The 17297-nt window shown below is 26.4% G+C and overlaps 6 protein-coding genes and 1 long non-coding RNA gene across 15 annotated transcripts in view; 3 read left to right on the forward strand and 4 right to left on the reverse strand.

Annotated features, from left to right (window-relative positions):
• The first annotated feature begins 520 nt into the window (after positions 1 to 520).
• On the forward strand, positions 521 to 3958 carry LOC124427243. The gene is made up of 7 exons (XM_046969883.1): positions 521 to 649; positions 737 to 2152; positions 2246 to 2645; positions 2894 to 3060; positions 3133 to 3274; positions 3358 to 3500; positions 3635 to 3958. The coding sequence occupies exons 2-7, from the start codon at positions 1007 to 1009 to the stop codon at positions 3857 to 3859; spliced, it is 2223 nt and encodes a 740-aa protein (XP_046825839.1). The 5' UTR covers positions 521 to 649; positions 737 to 1006; the 3' UTR covers positions 3860 to 3958.
• A 224-nt stretch (positions 3959 to 4182) lies between these two features.
• Positions 4183 to 5104, reverse strand: LOC124427250 (transcription elongation factor SPT4). The gene is made up of 4 exons (XM_046969896.1): positions 4825 to 5104; positions 4618 to 4724; positions 4438 to 4493; positions 4183 to 4321 (listed from the first exon to the last, which is right to left on the reverse strand). The coding sequence occupies exons 1-4, from the start codon at positions 4885 to 4887 to the stop codon at positions 4203 to 4205; spliced, it is 345 nt and encodes a 114-aa protein (XP_046825852.1). The 5' UTR covers positions 4888 to 5104; the 3' UTR covers positions 4183 to 4202.
• A 1297-nt stretch (positions 5105 to 6401) lies between these two features.
• On the reverse strand, positions 6402 to 11203 carry LOC124431137 (rhythmically expressed gene 5 protein). 4 transcript variants are annotated; one of them, XM_046978645.1, is made up of 4 exons: positions 11007 to 11203; positions 8716 to 8887; positions 8497 to 8592; positions 6402 to 7534 (listed from the first exon to the last, which is right to left on the reverse strand). In XM_046978645.1, the coding sequence occupies exons 1-4, from the start codon at positions 11163 to 11165 to the stop codon at positions 7134 to 7136; spliced, it is 828 nt and encodes a 275-aa protein (XP_046834601.1). In that variant the 5' UTR covers positions 11166 to 11203; the 3' UTR covers positions 6402 to 7133. The 4 variants fall into 4 exon arrangements, with proteins under 4 accessions (XP_046834601.1, XP_046834630.1, XP_046834611.1 ...); XM_046978674.1 differs by having other exon boundaries at positions 10975 to 11199; XM_046978655.1 differs by lacking the exon at positions 11007 to 11203 and adding an exon at positions 9888 to 10893.
• Positions 11204 to 12418: 1215 nt separating this feature from the next.
• LOC124431151 (eukaryotic translation initiation factor 4E type 3-like) lies at positions 12419 to 15294 on the reverse strand. Of its 4 annotated transcripts, none has more exons than XM_046978714.1 (7): positions 15166 to 15294; positions 14476 to 14627; positions 13695 to 13815; positions 13398 to 13505; positions 13205 to 13327; positions 13010 to 13109; positions 12419 to 12914 (listed from the first exon to the last, which is right to left on the reverse strand). In XM_046978714.1, exons 2-7 carry the CDS (start codon positions 14625 to 14627, stop codon positions 12880 to 12882), a joined length of 639 nt encoding a protein of 212 aa, XP_046834670.1. In that variant the 5' UTR covers positions 15166 to 15294; the 3' UTR covers positions 12419 to 12879. The 4 variants fall into 4 exon arrangements, with proteins under 4 accessions (XP_046834670.1, XP_046834663.1, XP_046834654.1 ...); XM_046978707.1 differs by having other exon boundaries at positions 14476 to 14688; positions 15166 to 15266; XM_046978698.1 differs by lacking the exon at positions 15166 to 15294 and adding an exon at positions 14803 to 14919 and having other exon boundaries at positions 14476 to 14688.
• Positions 15295 to 15340: 46 nt separating this feature from the next.
• Positions 15341 to 16751, forward strand: LOC124431180 (putative glutathione-specific gamma-glutamylcyclotransferase 2). Of its 3 annotated transcripts, XM_046978770.1 has the most exons (4): positions 15400 to 15551; positions 15660 to 15875; positions 15986 to 16109; positions 16194 to 16751. In XM_046978770.1, the coding sequence occupies exons 2-4, from the start codon at positions 15741 to 15743 to the stop codon at positions 16493 to 16495; spliced, it is 561 nt and encodes a 186-aa protein (XP_046834726.1). In that variant the 5' UTR covers positions 15400 to 15551; positions 15660 to 15740; the 3' UTR covers positions 16496 to 16751. The 3 variants fall into 3 exon arrangements, with proteins under 3 accessions (XP_046834715.1, XP_046834726.1, XP_046834705.1); XM_046978759.1 differs by having other exon boundaries at positions 15341 to 15466; positions 15986 to 16751; XM_046978749.1 differs by having other exon boundaries at positions 15401 to 15551; positions 15986 to 16751.
• Positions 15443 to 17297, forward strand: part of LOC124431113 (cyclin G) — a 7885-nt gene continuing 6030 nt past the window's right edge. The window contains exon 1 of the mRNA XM_046978616.1: positions 15443 to 15462. The gene's annotated coding sequence lies outside the window, so the exon portion shown is untranslated. The remainder of the gene's footprint in view (positions 15463 to 17297) is intronic.
• The window catches only part of LOC124431191, a 1775-nt gene continuing 1075 nt past the window's right edge, over positions 16598 to 17297 (reverse strand). The window contains exons 1-2 of the long non-coding RNA XR_006943925.1: positions 17052 to 17297; positions 16598 to 16956 (exon numbers count right to left, since the gene is read on the reverse strand). The exon at positions 17052 to 17297 is cut by the window's right edge and continues 1075 nt beyond it. This is a non-coding gene — a long non-coding RNA (uncharacterized LOC124431191). The remainder of the gene's footprint in view (positions 16957 to 17051) is intronic.

A 17297-nucleotide genomic window follows, 5' to 3' on the forward strand; every position in this document is an offset into this window, starting at 1 on the left:
CTTTTCTGGTTTTTTTCTTTCTTTTTTTTTTTTTTTTTTTTCGTAATTATATGCAATATAATTATTATAATTATTATAATTATTATAATTATTATAGCTATTATAATTATTATAATTACAATTATGATAATTACAAAAGAATACGCATACGATAATTTTCTACTTTAAGCCCTTACGTACTTTTTATATATTTCATATGGAACATTTGATATAAAAAAAATCTTTCTGAAAATATATACTTTTACAATAATTTACTTATTATTATCTTATTAAACATTTGCGTAACTATTAAAATTAATGTTGTTTCTAATGATCGATAATTTATTACGCTCCTGGGTATAATTTTTTATCTAACAACAAATATTTGAACACGCATATCAGTTCTAATAATTATAAAATTTAATTTAATGAAAGATGGAATTATTTATCATTGTCGTCATCATTCATTACCGCGTGTCAATCTACATAACAATTATTTTCTCAATTGAAAATATGACGTCAGTAAAACGTTTAAGCGCTGTACTCGGAAGTACAGTACGAGTATGCGCGCATCTAGTTTGTATTTCTTTATAGTTATGTATATCAACAGTTCTTTAATATAATTTAAAGAGAAAATAATTTGTTTTTGAGAAGCATTAAATATGATAAGGTTGCAAAATATTTTTTTTATTTATATGATATTTATTGTTTATATAATACAATGAATAATAATTCTTGAATTTGTGTACTACTTTAGTGATCTTAAAAAAGGGCGAGCCATCTGTGTTGAGTAAAGAAATGTGATATATGTATGTAGTTCAACGAAATATTCATGAAAATCTATAATATTTTATTGGAAATATCTAATGGAATTTAACGCGTTGCTATATCTTTTATTTATTATATTAAATGTATAAAACAATAATATAATTTTTAACACACGAAATGTTTATACAAAGAAGATTGTGTTTTATTGACAAGTTGGATTAATGAAAATATTTATCAAAGTTAAAATTTCTATAACAAGATGAATAAAAGTCACATGGATAAAAGATTAAATCAGCTACCAACTTGGTTGTGGGCTAATTCCGCTACTTTACCACCGATATATAAAATTGTATGGGAAGCAGTAAGAGAAGATAGAATTAAATCTAATGGATTGCAGACTGAAGTTTTAGTCGACACTAATAAAGTTTTTCCATTATTACTTACGAGCCAACTCTCAATGGAGGTTCTAGGTCATATATGGAATTTGGCTAATCAAAAATATGCCGGACAACTTACAGAACAAGAACTTTATATCGTACTTGCTCTTGTTGCTGCCGCACAAGCATCTTATACGTTTAATAGCTTAGATATATTACATTTACTTCCATTTCCGCCAATTCCATATTTAAATATAGAATGTGTATTAAATGTTCAATCTACAATGTATGTTAATGCCTCATCAAAATATCAAGCTAATAAAAAGGAGGAATCTAATAATAAATCAATGAATTTTGAAGAAAAATATACGTCTGAAGTTAAAGGAAAAATAAATAAAACTGGCCAATTAACATTTGATTCCAATTTACCAGTATCAAATGTATTAGATAAGACACCATATTTAGACAATGAGACATGTTCCACTCTAATGATAAGTTCTAATTCATCAAATCCATGCCCTCGAGATTATTCCAAATATACTAAAATTCGTTCAGAAATGAAAAGTAATATATGTACGTTAGATAATAATGATGATTTTTCTGAATTTCAAAGTGCTCCTATTGTCAATAATACACCTAGCATGTCGAATTGGGATATGAGACAAGGCTCTGCAATTGGAAGTAGACTTGCAAATCATAACTTAGGTGTTAAGAAACCAGTTGAAAAACCTAAAAGAAATAATACAAATTCTAAAACTATGAACTTTCATATGCAAACGCATACTTCTTTATCATCTTTAAATCCTGTCTCTCAAAATTTATCATTAGAACGTTTATCAGAATTATTTCCTAAATGTGCGATAAAAAATCAATCGAAAACTGTAATATTAAAAGATACTATTATAAGAAATAATGATTTATCAAAGGACAATGGTGAAACTATAAGAGATCTGAAAGCTAATATATTAGAAAATATACAATTATCTGGTAATAAATCTATAATGTGTAAATTAGAATCTACTGATAAGGTATGTATATTAACAATTAGTAAAATATATAAGAAATGTAGAAATTATATGATAATATACAAAAACATTCAAAACAATGATTTTTTTCTGCAGGCTGGTATTAAAGAAGTAAAATCTGATCAACGAGATTTAATGAATTTACAATCTACTGAAGATAAATACAGTGCATTACGTGCATTAGTAAATGAAACATCTGTAACAAATAAAACAAACTCTGTTGACAATATTGCATCAAATGATGAATTTGGAGAATTTGTTTCTGCCGAACAAACAATTACTGACGCTAATTCTATTTTGGATAATTCCAATCCTGAATACTTCAGAGATACAATAACAAGTTTTGAAACAAAGTCTTTTAATAACACTGATGATAATAATACAGCAGGTATTGACATTATACAAGATATATCTCAATCTTTGAACAATGTCAAATTTGGAGACAATATTGAAGAACAAAGAATTAATGAAAAATTTGAACCTAAAATTGAACCAGGTATGATAACAATATATATTTAAATATTTTATTATACAGTTTTTATTATTGAAGTCTTTTCTAAATGAAAATGTGGGATAATTTTGACTATTCTTGCCAAAGTAATTTTATCATTATTATATTTGTAAAATATAAATAAAAGGAAAATAGAGTTAACATAATTAATGCAATGTATAAAATATATATATATATAAAATATTTTCGATAAATAATTATACAAAAATTTAATTACATAAAATTGCCTTTAGGTAAACTTATTCAAATGGAAGATGCTATATCTCTTAATAGTATAGAATTGATGAATGGAATATCTGATCGGACAATAACAAGATCAGGTTCTGTACCTAGCTTAGATCTAAAATCCTTTTTACCTACAAATTCAGAAGAAGATCAAATAATACAAATAACACAGCAGGTATGACAATATCAAAATATGAATAGAAAAATAAAATACATATATAAAAATGCTAAAAATAATACTTTACAGACAGTTTATTGGGAGTGGAAACAATATATGGAAAGTTGTATATCATTATTACAAATCGCAGCTAATATATTCACTAATATAACATCCGAAGTTATATTAAATGAAGTATTAAATTCCGCACAAGGATACAATTTTCTTTGTAGTAAGTAATTTCATTAATCTCCTATAAGTGAATATATAAAATGTAATACTTTAGAATACAAAATTTTTCTTTGTATTTATTAGATTTAGCTGAAGTTGCAGCAGTTTGTAGACGAGTCAATTTTTCATATAAGGAAATGGATATAAATATTATCGGATTTGATGATCTTCTTATGGATATCGATAGAATTTGGGCAGAAATGGAACCCTTTTATGCTAATATACCAGTAAGAAAATATATATACATACATATATACACACATTTCATATAACAAATTTTCTATTATCCTTTATACATTTTTTATAACATAATTATCTAACTACGTTTATTAATCCAACTGTATTTTCCATATTATTGTAGATCGTAACAGAACTACCAACTTGGCCTTTGCATCAAGGTGAATGCATTTCTTGTGCGCTCTGTTTAACTGTCATTACCAGCGACAAAGTAATTTATAATGAAAATAATTATCACGTAACCTGTGCAAATTTATGGCTGAATTGTGTAAACAATCAATTGCCTGCGATACAATATCCCACATTCTATTCCTTTACAAACATATGTTCAACTAATAATCACATTTGACACTAACTTAAATAAAGTTATATTTCGAGTTACATTGTACAGTTTAATCAGAAGAAAATACAGTATTCAAGTTGGAAAAATAAAAATGATGCAACCATACATCTTTTGTATGATACATCTAATTTTATTATTAGCTAAATAACAAAAATATTTCAAATAGATCGAGTTAAAGGCACACTCTGTCTATTATACTATTCTGTATTGTATATAAGTATTCTTTAATCACAATTACATTTATAAAATATATATATATATATACATATATTTATGGTCATGTTAAATAGTTATAGAAATCAGTAGGAAAATTATAAATATAATAAATATTTATTATTGGAATATATATTTATCTTTGACTTGTATCTCTTGGTCTATAAACTATACCTCTACTTTTCATTTCTCTTATAACACCTGCTGGAAGGCGACCCGATACCGATATCGCATAAACTCCTTTACAAAAACGATCTGAAAAAAAAAAAAAAAACATATTAAGTTTAATACGAGAAATGAAACATGCAAATCTTTTCAAATATTTATGTAAAATTTAAAATATCTATTTTTGATAATATTCAATTACTTACTAATTCTTTGCCATTTGCATACCCAACTATCTTCTGGACTCATTGCTGCAATCATGCTGAATAATAGAAAAACGAAATAATTATGAAATAATTTATAATTCAAAAAGGAATATTTTTATGAATGTCACAAATCAAAAGTTTTATTTATATTATAAACGTTAAAAAGTAAAAAAGATTTACCCATCGAAATTAGAACTCGTACAATCAAAAACATTGTCTTTATTATTTTTCATACGTAGAAATTCATCGCAATTGTCACAGCCATCAAATTCGAACTGATCGAAAGTCTACGACAATTAAATAGAAAAAAATATTACATATAAATAAAATATAAATTTGTTTTTATGTTCGGAAAATTATTTCATAAAAATATATATATATATATACCTTAATCAACGAGCATACTAAACATGCTCTTAGACCACGTAAATCTTTCGGCACCGTTTCCATTGATATAATAAAATTATACACTTTCTTTTTAAAATGTTTATAATTAATTAATTTTTCTACTATTTATAGGTTAAGTCTTGGAATCATTTGAAATGAATCAAATATGACTGACGAATTAACAATGAGATTTGGAAAAAGAAGACGCACCACTATTTCATATGTCCAAACTATTCCCCTAGCGGTACTAATATGAAACAAACTCTTTAACTTTAAAACTGTTTATGATTTTTCGCTCGTAGCATAAGCGACTTTAGCGACAGGTACGGGTAAAATATGAACTACAATCTTTGAAGTATTATTAACAATGTAAAATGTTAGAAATTTAATGTTTAATCAGAATTAAATTGAAAGGACTTTGAAAATACATTGAAATATGCAATTTATGTTTATATTTTGCAATTCTAACAACTCCTTAATAAAAATTTAAAGTATTAGAATTTTAAATTAAAATTATTTTAAGTTTCTCGCGCGTTACGATTTTTTTAATATTTAAACGAATATATTATTATTTATATATTTATTTATTCTACTCCGTATACATTTATACTGTTTAGATAATCATATATCATGTAGGATGTACATAATTTATATAATATTTCAATATTATATATTATTATTACTAGTAATAATAATAATAATATAATTAAATAAATATATAATAATATAATGATAATAATGAAATCACAAGGAAATAATGTTCAGAATTTTACTTCATAGATAATATGGTAATGAGTTCATGTTTTGATTTTTGTAAAAATAATATATATATATATATATACAAGAAGAATAAATTAGTTCATTATGTTCGTTTATATCAATAAAGTAAAAAAAAAAAAAATTACGAACGCAATCCATCCTGTTTTGAATCTACTATTTTAATATATATCTTTATACTAAATAACGTATCTAAATGCTTGCTATTATACTAAACGTTTTTTATAATATTTTAATATTTTTAATATATACAATATAAAAGAAAATACTGTTAAATTTTAGAAAAAATATTTTTCTTATAACAATATTTTTTTATAAACATAGAAATATATATTTTCTTATTTTTACCATAGGATCATCATCGGAAGCTCTTTAAATTGTTTGAATGAGTTAATATAATTCCTCCGTGTGAACATTGCGAAATGCATTTTGTTGCATTTGTAATAAATCAGAAGATCTACGCATCGGTTTACGCATTAAACGATGTAGCAATCATGTTATATTTCTAAAATATATACTATTCAAATGTTCATATAAAAATCGATGATAGGAATATGAATTTTTCTTTTTTTGCCGTAAAGTTCAAAGGGCGCTCGCTATAAAAAATCTTCTTTTCACGTAAAAAAATCACGCAGCATTTATGATGAATAACGACGTCCAAACATAATTCTTGATCAATTTTGCTGGACAAGATTTCATTATAAAGGTGAACTAAACAAAATTGTCTATGCAATTAAAATTATGTGATAATTAAAAATAAAATAAATAAAAAAAAAAAAAAAAAAAAAAGAAAACACAAGTATTAATATACCTTCTATTTACATATTATTCTTACATATTTTCTATTTACATATTATAAATATATACGTATAAATAGAACGTTTCTATGTACACACTCGTATAAAATTTTTCATGATGATCGTCATTTCATCATGCAGTACATATATATATATATTTATATATATACATATACATATGGTAGATTGAATAAATTTCGATGATTTTAATTATCATCATCGAATATGTCTATTTATTTAATCAATATTTTATAGTCAATACGTTGCGTTGTGTACATTATATTTGTAATGTAATAATCAAAATATATTGTTAAGTAATAAAGAAAAAGAAAAATCAAAATGAACAATCAGAAAAGTTAAATAAAATTCATTGATAAACGGTGGGACTTAATGGTCATTTTAACAATGTATCAACTACCACTTTGATTTTTTTCATTATTCATGATCTTTCCTTCCTTTTCATATTCATTCATACAGATACATCATAATTTCTAAAAATTCTATAATCGATCAATCAGTCTTCGCGTTCTCTCTCTCTCTCTCTCTCTCTCTCTCTCTCTCTCTCTCTCTCTCTCTCTCTCTCACTCTTCCTTTCTCTCTTTCTCTCTCTCTTTCCCTTTCTTTTTCTTTCTCTAACGCGAACGAAGCGATCTCTCCTCGCACATAGAAAAAGAAATGCGAGTTGTATTTGTTTTTTGTTTAGTACTTTCAAAAGAAAACCTTGTGGATACTCGTTCAATGATAATCTACGTCATGATCTTCGATCGATATTCGCCTAAGTGTTATGTATCTCGGTGAACCTTCACGATGTCCTTCGTTAGTCGTTTCCTTCCTTCGGCCTAGTTCACTTATCAATGGCATATCTTTTCTATCATTATTGAAACGTTTATTTCTGTAAGATGATCTATCAAAATTTCCCTCGATATCACTTATAGATGTTAATAATGGCATGGTGTATTTAAATTCATCGATATCATCGTCTCTAGGCCGAAGTCTCATTCTATCATCTGGAACTGGACGTCCATCCGGATAAACACGTGTTACCATTGGTCCGATCAAATATGGACCAACATGAATGTAATCATTCGTTGACACGCTTTCCTCTGTAATACTATTCGTCTCGCTATCATCATTTCCTGTAAATATATTGAACAAATTAGATATAGAATGACTTTAATATTTTTCACACGTATGCATACACACACACACACACACACACACACACACACACACACACACACACACATACGCAAGCAATCTTTCTTTTTTTATACTTAAAAATTTTTCATTAGAATAGGAAAATATATCAATGTAGAATAATAAGGATCAAAAGTTCATATAGATAATTTTTTTTAAATCAATTACTCTTTCGAAACTATTTAGAATTAATTCTTGAATTTTTTTTCTATTATATAATTACTTTTTGTTTATTATTATCAACAATTTTGTATGATCATGCCTGTGAACGTTTATGTGAAGAAAAAATAAATTCAAATAGCGAAAAGATAAAATTTTCTCGTCGCATTATCAATGAGATTATTCGAATGCGATAATGAATGGCATAAGCAAAATAGTGGCGAGTAAATTACACGAAAGAGATCAATAATTTCTTTCTTGATTTTTTTTTTTTTTTTTTTTTTTCCCTTCAGATAAAACTTTAAAACTACTAGCTTAGGAACTTTTGACCCGGTCTATAATCTTTTTATTCGTAATGATTTTTTCTATCAAAGAGAAGAAAAAAAACAGAACGAAGATGATCATGAGATACAAAGCAATTGTCACGTCAGAATATAATATTCGTTTGACAATATAAATTAACAGTAACTCCTCCAACTCCTCCTTCTCCTCCTCCTCCCCTTGCGGGGCTATGGGTTTCTAGAAGGATATGGAGCACAGAGAAAATGTGAAAGCTACGTTGTACGTTCGATGAGAGTTCTCTTTTCTACTTTCGAGAAAAGTGACCCCGTTTAATTCACAAACAGCATCCAATAAATCTCTCGAATATGGTTACGAATGTATTAAGAAAAAAAATTCAATGATCGTATATTGCAAATTCTTTTTTTTTTTTTTTTGTTTTAATTCTTTTCTTTTCTCATACCTATCGTAAGTCCATTTGTAGGAAAATAATTTCCTTTGATATCATCTTTATTAGTCCTGGACGAGAATTTATTTGTTCCTATTAAAGTTCGCCAAACTGTGAATCAATAAACTTAAATCAGTACAATTAAGATGATAAATTAAAAATTATATATATATATATATATATACATATAATTATACAAAATTATATATATATATAAATTATATATATGCTTACTTATTTCTCTAGCACCACGTTGATATGGATCCAATCTATCGAGAACATTATCGTCCATATTAACAAGATTTCGTAAACCGGTAATTAAGAAATTCTTATTACAATCCGGTCTCGATGAATCAGCACAAAATTGTGTCGCTTGTTGACTAAACATTCTGTACAAACGGTTTATCTGTAATTAATATGAAAAATTAATTATCAAATATTTAAAAAACAAAAGACAAATTTTTAATTTGCAGGAGGGAGAGGGGAACGAGAAACGAAAAGGAATGTGATTATCGAACGTGTTTTTTTATATTTCCAGCAGCGTCTTATATCACACATTAGGGAATTTAATTTGTCTCTTCGATAATTCCGGAAATTGGGAGAAAGCGGGGATGAGCGCGACAATCGAATCGAATAGAAAATAATTAGCGCGGAAAGACAATGATAATGCAGGTATATAACTTATTGTTCTTTTACATTTACCTAATATAAAATCTATTGAAAATTATAGTATATACATATACATATATATTGTAATATATTATAGTTATATATAATTATAGTGTATATATATATATATATATATATATATATATATGTATATATATATATGTGGTATTTATATGAATGGTCAATGAAAAATTAGACCTTCAAATCTAAAGAAAATACAAGGAAGGTCGACATTAAGATTGATGTTGATTATACAAGGATTTGTGTTTATGTATGTGTGTGTGTATAATAGAAAGATATTTAGTACTAGGTCGAGTGTATGATCTTGAACTTCGACTGGAAAACGTTAATCACGTAGCACACATCGCATACTTTTGTCGATATAATACAAAAAAATATATACATATATATATTTATAATATATATATATATATATAATATATATATATATATAATATATATATATATATAATATATATATATATATAAATATTTCAATAATTATTTATAAAAAATTACATTTATCGAGAATGAAACAAGAAAAAAATATTCTCGATCACGTTCAGTGAAAGCATAAGATAATTTAAATAAATTCATTCGAATATTTACAAAATCATACCTTCTTATCTCACAAAAAGTTATTTGTTTTATTCAGTGTAATAAATCATAAAACATATATATATACTTGATAATCCGGATTAAACACGTTCATATATTTCAAACATTATCTTACTTACTTTTTCCTCTCTCGAAAGAAATTCCCACATAGGTATAGCTGATCCAATGACTCGCATTGTCACAAAAGAAATGAGAAAAATGGTGGTAAAGATTAGACTCCTCATCTCGTTTTCTTTTTTTTTAATAATATAATATGATATATACGAATGCGTGTGTGTATATATATATATATATATACACCTCGCTTAAGGATTAATATGTGTATATATCTTTCGAAATTCTTGAAAAACGTCGTAAGTGAAGTACCACGAAATTAATTATCTATATATATATATATATATATATATATATATTTTTTTTTTAAGGCACAACTCCACTTGTATTTTCGTTAGATGTAATTTGTATTAAAACGAGAAAAAGAGAGAGAGAGCTAATTTTTAATCGGCACGTAACATACGTTCTCATCAGCTAATAGACACAGAACTACGTTCGAATCGTTCAAAACATTTCATTTTATGTTCTACCACAAGTGTTGTTTCGCGGTGCTCTCACTTCCTCCCACTACACAACAGTGGCGCTGCTAACGCTTCCTTTCATTAGACGACAGTTGGCGCTGCTATCGTCATCACTTCCTCAATGGTTATATATGTATATATATATATCCGATTCCGGTTAATACAAAGTAATATATTTACATATTTTCTTATATATATATATATATCTTATACTTTGTGAACACACATATTGTACGTAAAAGAAAGTTGTTTTATATTCACGTCGTTCATTGTATACAACGAACAATTAACGTAAACAATTCTTAATTTCATTTTCATTTACATTTATGCACATATGTATGTATGTATGTATGTATGTATGTATGTATGTATGTATGTATGTTAAGTATATTCATGTACCTTACTCATTCGTAATTTCGATTTGATTATTTTTTTTTTCGACATTTATAAGTCATTAAAAAAAGAAAAAAAGAAGACGAGAAAGAAAACGGAATCCTTTTGATGATACATTTGCGGATACGCAATGGATAGAAATTAAAATTGATAACGACTTTAACCTGCAATATTTCGACGCGTGTATGTTAATCAGTTATCTGTCGTTCGGGGAAAAAGCAGACTTCGTCGAACATACCAGACGTCAAAAAATGTTGGCTTCTCCCATACCTTGAAATACCGGAGACGCTTCCGTGAGAGCATCATATTTTTATAATGCCTCAGGTCACTGTTCGATGACGTTACCACAGAACTACATATATGTGTAATATATATACATAAATGTATGTATCTGTGTGTGTGTGTAGATATCACGTAGATTTCTTTCATAAATTTTTGGGGATTTTCTTATTTCAAGGATGACTCAATAACGCTAGAATAATAAATAAGAAAAATAAAAGAGAAACAATATTTTTTGTTACACGATTTCCATTCAAAATAATCTATAGTTAAATATATATATATATATATTTGTGTATGCATATCATTAATACTTTAATAATTTATCAGATTTTCATATTGTACAAACAATAAGATAATATATTTTTCGAAAACTTATTATATTAATACCGATCGTGTATATTACTTAACATCACATTTTTTTTTTCATTCGATGAGAAAGAAATATAAATATAAATAATTATCACACATAAGAATAATTTTTGTATCGTTTAACAGCGAGAAAATAATAAATCAATATTATTTGAGATCATCAATATGCGAACAAATTTTAATGTTGGTTCATGAATCCTGTAGGTATATCTGTCATCGGTTTCCATATACATACCTAAAGGCTTAGTAAATCTTTAATGGTGTCATAAATAAAACACATGCTAATTTCACTACTGGCGCCAAACCGACCGCTATCAGACTTTCCTCATCCATACCTTTTGGGATATTTATCGAAATCTGCATGCTCGTTTTGGTCCGAATAATAAATTGAATAATAATAAGAGAGAGATAGATAGATAGAGAGATAGATAGATAGAGAGAGAGAGAGAGAGTGAGAGAGAACGTGTAACGGAATTCATCTTTTTTATTTCTTTTTTTATTTTATAGTAGTAGGGAAAACCCCTAATAAAATGACTTTCTTTCTTATATTTGATCTACAAATAGTCATTAGATAAAAATTATTTTTAATAGGTCATTAATCTCTATAAAGAAAAACGTATAAATAAATTTGTAGATTGTATTAAAGATTAGAGATGTGCGTGTGTTACGATCGTTTCTTTTTTATTTTTTTTTTTTTTTCTTTTTTTTGAAAGTAGAAGAAACTTCGATGACATCAATCTCGAAAGAATGCGTGACGAATACATTAAAAACGATTTAGATGTAATTTAATGATCTCGAAATTCCTATATAAATGTGTTTTCATTCTGAAACATTTTGTTGTTGACGTCAATGGAAATAACATTTTTGACTATCAATATCACATTAATTGATTAACATTCGTAATGTAACGAAACGTTCGTACGTAACGAAATTTTGTTAAGATAACGTTAAAATTAAACTTAGGATAAAAGCAATATTTATGTTTATAAAAATATTCCTTTTTTTATGGATCTATATATAAAAAATTTCTATTAGTCAAATAAAAAATTATTTATAGTTCATGTTCAGCTCGTGACAATAGTACCCTCTTTATACATTAGAACAGAGCCGCATAAATCATTATTCTCAAATAACATAAATATATACACATAATGAGATAAATTGCAGATATATAAAAATATATTTGATATTGTCTGGTGCAATAAGCGAATATAACATTTAGATTTAATTTTAACATACACAATATGTGGTGTATAAGCAACGTTTAAAAATTACTTATGCATATATCATTCATGAATATTAAAGTTAAAAAGATTCAGTAATTTTGTTTTGGCTTTTATAGTTATGGAAGACTTTGATAGAATTTTATCTAATTATATTTCATATTACATTATTATTATTATTATTAATATTATTATTATTAGCATTATATTTCTTTCAAGTAAAATTATATATTTAATCAAATAGTTCCTTTTCTTCTTTCTTTTTACCATTAACATCGGCCATACGCATGATGAGATTGATGAGCTGAAATATTTATATATTCGTTTTTTTAATAAAATTAATATTTATTTTAATAATAAAAAAAAAAAAAAGCAGATGTTTGTATTCCAAAAAATTACCTTTATAAAATTCAGTAAGAAAGTTTACTTCTGGTAGAAGGACATGAACCCTTTGTAGAATCGTAGCTTTAGGTGCCAAGGCAGCATTCACATTCCAAATCTGAAAGAAAATAACATTATAATATTATGATTTACAATAAGAAATAAATATATCCCAATATGTTAATGTATAATTAGAAAAGAAAATAGAAATACTTGTATCAAATCTTCTCTATCTCTTATAGAGACAGTTACACCACAGACTTCATCGCCTTCGGCCATGCATTCAGCAAATTGCTCTCCAATTGCAGCAAGTACTATTTCTTGCCAAATTTTTGCCTAGAAAATATTGAAAAATTATTGGTAAAATAAAAGAGTTAAATACACCATGAAGAGTTTCATCTCTTACAGTGTCAAACTTATGACATTTTAATCTCCATGTTCCGCCTTTTTGATTGATTGGTTCTTCCCATATAGGATATCTACCATCTCTCATCAGATGGTAACTATATCTAACCTGTGAATACGATATTACCTAATGCTTTTTTATCAAAATAAAATCAAAAATATTATTTCTTATAAAATTTGTAATGATATTTATAAAAAAAAAAAAAGAAAAAAAAATGACCTTTCATATTACATTATTTTGATCTATGATAACAATCTAAATCAACTTGTTTACCTGTTCAAAAAAAAAAAACAATACCTGTATCTCAGCAGCATTTGGTATGTTATTGAAGACTGCCCAAAAGCTTTGTACAGTATTCACAGTATAAATCTTCTTTAAATTGGCTTTATATTCTTCGGCAGTTGTACCAGAAATAGCTCTGTTAATTTCATCAATTTTTTTTTTTTAAACTTCTTTTGCACTTTTTTTTTCATGTTATTGCGATATCAATCAATGTTTCGAGCCAAATATTGTTCAATAACATGATCTTTTAAATTATGTAAATAATAAAGAAGATGTATTAAATAAATGTAAAAAATAAGTTGAAATATTTAAAAGATAATTAATTGATTGCATTGGGACATAAATATTATTTTCAAAGTATCACTTTTTTTTAATTATCTATTACAAGTATGAAAAAATAAACGATATACATGATCTTATATGATTTTGAAAAACATATTGTATTTTAATAAATTATTAAAAATCCATAAGATCATTTAACATTTGACAAATATATTGATTTTGTATAAAACATTGTCACAATTATGATATGTAAAGATTGATAGAATTTTTCATCAAGAATAGTAGGTGAAAATTATATTTGTATATGTTGTTTTGACGTTTTTTCTTTTCTTCTTTTTTTTTTTTTTTTTTTTTTTTTTTTTTTTTTTTTATTATCAATCGATAGATAAAACGAATAAACAATATAATTATCAGGAGAAACATTTAGATTAATAAATATCGTATCCATAAATGCTACACACACAAATGATACATGCATATTTTAAAGAACGGAAGTTAATTATTGTCCTCTCACTTGTCCAACCAAAATGTCCAGGAAGATTGTAAAGGTAGTCCGGTGTTGTCATGCTCTTCTATCGCTTCAACGGTTTTGCTAGAGAATACCGGTGACTTCGACAAGTCCGATTCGGAATCATCATCTTTCGACTCACATTGTACCGCAGCCATCTTCGAAACACGATGTGCACTTGATTTTATTTCAGAAATCATATGACGATTCACGCCGCTTCTACGATAGAGAGAGAGAGAGAGAGAGAGAGAGAAAGAGGGAAAGAGAGAGAAAGAGAGAGAAAAGAATGGATTGTATAACCGAATGAAAAAAAGAAAAAAAGAAAACATTTACGATCAATTTATAAAAGACGTTAGATCGATCGACTCCATCGACGTAAATGCGATAAACCATAACTCTGTAATTACTGTGAATAGAGTCCTGAAGCTTCGAGCGACCTCTTGTTAATTATCTTTCTAATTTTTTTTTCCTTTTTTTTTTTCTTCTTTCCAGATAATACACATTACAATAAATATGTATATATATATATATATATATATATAAATATACATAAGATATTATTCAATATAATAATAAATATTATCTCATTTTATTTTATCTCTTATATTTAATTATTATTCTTCAAAATAATTATGATTTTCGACCGAATACGTATAATGATAGATCCTAATCATAATTGCATCGTATTATTATTACCTTTTATCTTAAACGTTTCCTCTTTTATTCACTCTTTATATAATACGTAATTTTTAATATGAAATAGTTCATTTATACGCGCAAAAATGTGACAATATCGTAAAGTCAATTTTCTGACTATATATATATATATTTTTATATATATATATATATTTTCTGATATATATATATATATATATTTAAGAATGCGTAATTGTTGTTGCGCGCGAGCATTGTCGACGAAATAAAAATTTATGTACACATATGTACGCGTCTGTAGTAATGATGAAAAAATGTGGCGGTGGGGAGAGCATTTATGTAGGTACAGACATGGTCTTTTATTTGCACGATTATCAAGTTTGAATACGTATCCAATGATCATAATAAAAGTTTGCGTTTTCTTGCTCGTGCGTATATACATATATATAAAACTCTTTATCTATACATCATACATTTTTGACATATGAAGTCAAATAGGTTAGATCAAAAATTGAATAATTTATTCTTTTTAATAGACTTTCTAAGAAAATAGAGTGGAATAATTAAATAGAAAATCTAGATCCAAATATATAAGGGTTCTTTTCAACAAACAAAACATGTGGGTATTTGGTTATGGATCTCTTATATGGAAAGTTGATTTTCCTTATGAAAAAAGAATCATTGGTTATATTAAGGGGTATGTGAGACGATTTTATCAAAAAAGTACAGATCACAGAGGAACACCCGATAAGGTGCGTTAAAAAATGAAAATATAATTGCTTTTGTAAAAAATTCTTATATCTTTCTATTGCTCTTAATCTGTACTTTAAAGTTTGAGTTGTTTTTATGCCTAAAATTTTAGCCTGGTCGTGTTGTTACATTGCTTCCATCTGAGAATCCAAACGACGAAGTATGGGGTCTTGCTTATAAAATATCTATTGAAAATGTAAATAACGTCGTTGCACATTTAGACTTCAGAGAAAAAGGTGGCTACGAAAGGAATATCGTCCTCTTTCATCCTTATGCTAGTCTTAACGACATTGATAAGAAACCTTCTTGTACTTCCTTAGATAGCATTGTAAATATAAATAATACAATGGTGGTACCGGTTACAGAAAAGGATCCATTTTATCTAACAATTTACATAGGAAGCAAAGATAATCCTAATTATGCAGGTGTTGAAGATATAGAGACAATAGCAAAATACATATTTACAGCACATGGTCCTAGTGGATCTAACAGAGAATATCTTTATAAATTGGCAACTGTAGTACGTACATTAATTCCCAATGCGAATGATGAATATTTGTTTTTGTTAGAAAAAGCTGTGAAAAATTTAGAGAAAGATTCGGAAAAAGAAATAATTGAGTAAAGTGATTATACATGTAGGACACTTATTTATAATATATAGAATTTATTTAATTCTATGATAAAAAGTATACGATAAAATGATTTGAAATAATAATTTCAAGAATGAAATTTTTCAATTTTTTGATTTATTATCAAAGAAAAAAAGAAATATTCTTGTATATTATTTCACATAAAACGTATATTGATAGTATTAAACTATATCCATTATATGATACATACAATGTTTGAAAACATAATTTCAACCGATGTACATTTTATTCTGTGTTTTGAATTTTGTCCTTCCAATTCGTATTCCCGCGTTATGCGTCACGCGCGTGATGTAATATATATATTTACTAAACGATGATATTATTGATTGAAGCTAGTCGAATCCAAGTATTTATCTTAAATTCTTTTGTATTATTACATCTATTTAATGTAGAATATCTAGTTGCACGTAGGAAGTACAGGAAAAGGGTAGATCTAAAATAAGAAAAAGAGTTTATATAAACATGTACCTTATGTGACCTTATATTAGAGTTACAGTTTATTTTATATTTTAATAGTTGCTTATCTACCTTCAGAGAAATTTCTCGAAGTCACCACCTCCGGCTTCGATATAAGTATGACACATTGAAACACTATTAACTGGAGTTTTGTAAACTACCAATTTTAAATTTTAAATGTCTTCATAAATAAAAATCAAGTGTATTCAGAGTTAGACAAAGTTTACAAAACAACGAACTGTAACTCAAAAATGAAATTACATTGTGCACCTATTTATATACGAACTTTTTTTTTTTTTTTTATTTATTTATTTTAGT

Source organism: Vespa crabro, chromosome 1 (assembly GCF_910589235.1).
Source record: "Vespa crabro chromosome 1, iyVesCrab1.2, whole genome shotgun sequence".
Lineage (NCBI taxonomy): Eukaryota > Metazoa > Arthropoda > Insecta > Hymenoptera > Vespidae > Vespa > Vespa crabro.

What these genes read in the sequence shown, in the direction of transcription:
- LOC124427243 (XM_046969883.1), top strand. Translation starts at nt 1,007, where the DNA reads ATGAATAAAAGTCACATGGATAAAAGATTAAATCAGCTACCAACTTGG. An exon ending in AATTAGAATCTACTGATAAG is followed by an intron (nt 2,153 to 2,245) that starts GTATGTATATTA and finishes TTTTTTCTGCAG; the next exon opens with GCTGGTATTAAAGAAGTAAA. An exon ending in AGGATACAATTTTCTTTGTA is followed by an intron (nt 3,275 to 3,357) that starts GTAAGTAATTTC and finishes TGTATTTATTAG; the next exon opens with ATTTAGCTGAAGTTGCAGCA.
- LOC124431151 (XM_046978689.1), bottom strand. Translation starts at nt 14,862, where the DNA reads ATGGTTTATCGCATTTACGTCGATGGAGTCGATCGATCTAACGTCTTT. An exon ending in TGGACATTTTGGTTGGACAA is followed by an intron (nt 13,816 to 14,475) that starts GTGAGAGGACAA and finishes TGAAATTAACAG; the next exon opens with AGCTATTTCTGGTACAACTG. An exon ending in AATGTCATAAGTTTGACACT is followed by an intron (nt 13,328 to 13,397) that starts GTAAGAGATGAA and finishes AATATTTTCTAG; the next exon opens with GCAAAAATTTGGCAAGAAAT.
- LOC124431180 (XM_046978759.1), top strand. Translation starts at nt 15,741, where the DNA reads ATGTGGGTATTTGGTTATGGATCTCTTATATGGAAAGTTGATTTTCCT. An exon ending in ACAGAGGAACACCCGATAAG is followed by an intron (nt 15,876 to 15,985) that starts GTGCGTTAAAAA and finishes CTAAAATTTTAG; the next exon opens with CCTGGTCGTGTTGTTACATT.
- LOC124431137 (XM_046978645.1), bottom strand. Translation starts at nt 11,165, where the DNA reads ATGAAAGAAATCTACGTGATATCTACACACACACACAGATACATACAT. An exon ending in AGCGTCTCCGGTATTTCAAG is followed by an intron (nt 8,888 to 11,006) that starts GTATGGGAGAAG and finishes TATTAATTACAG; the next exon opens with ATAAACCGTTTGTACAGAAT. An exon ending in TACAAATGGACTTACGATAG is followed by an intron (nt 7,535 to 8,496) that starts GTATGAGAAAAG and finishes ATATATTTACAG; the next exon opens with GAAATGATGATAGCGAGACG.
- LOC124427250 (XM_046969896.1), bottom strand. Translation starts at nt 4,887, where the DNA reads ATGGAAACGGTGCCGAAAGATTTACGTGGTCTAAGAGCATGTTTAGTA. An exon ending in ACGAGTTCTAATTTCGATGG is followed by an intron (nt 4,494 to 4,617) that starts GTAAATCTTTTT and finishes TCTATTATTCAG; the next exon opens with CATGATTGCAGCAATGAGTC. An exon ending in ATGCAAATGGCAAAGAATTA is followed by an intron (nt 4,322 to 4,437) that starts GTAAGTAATTGA and finishes TTTTTTTTTCAG; the next exon opens with ATCGTTTTTGTAAAGGAGTT.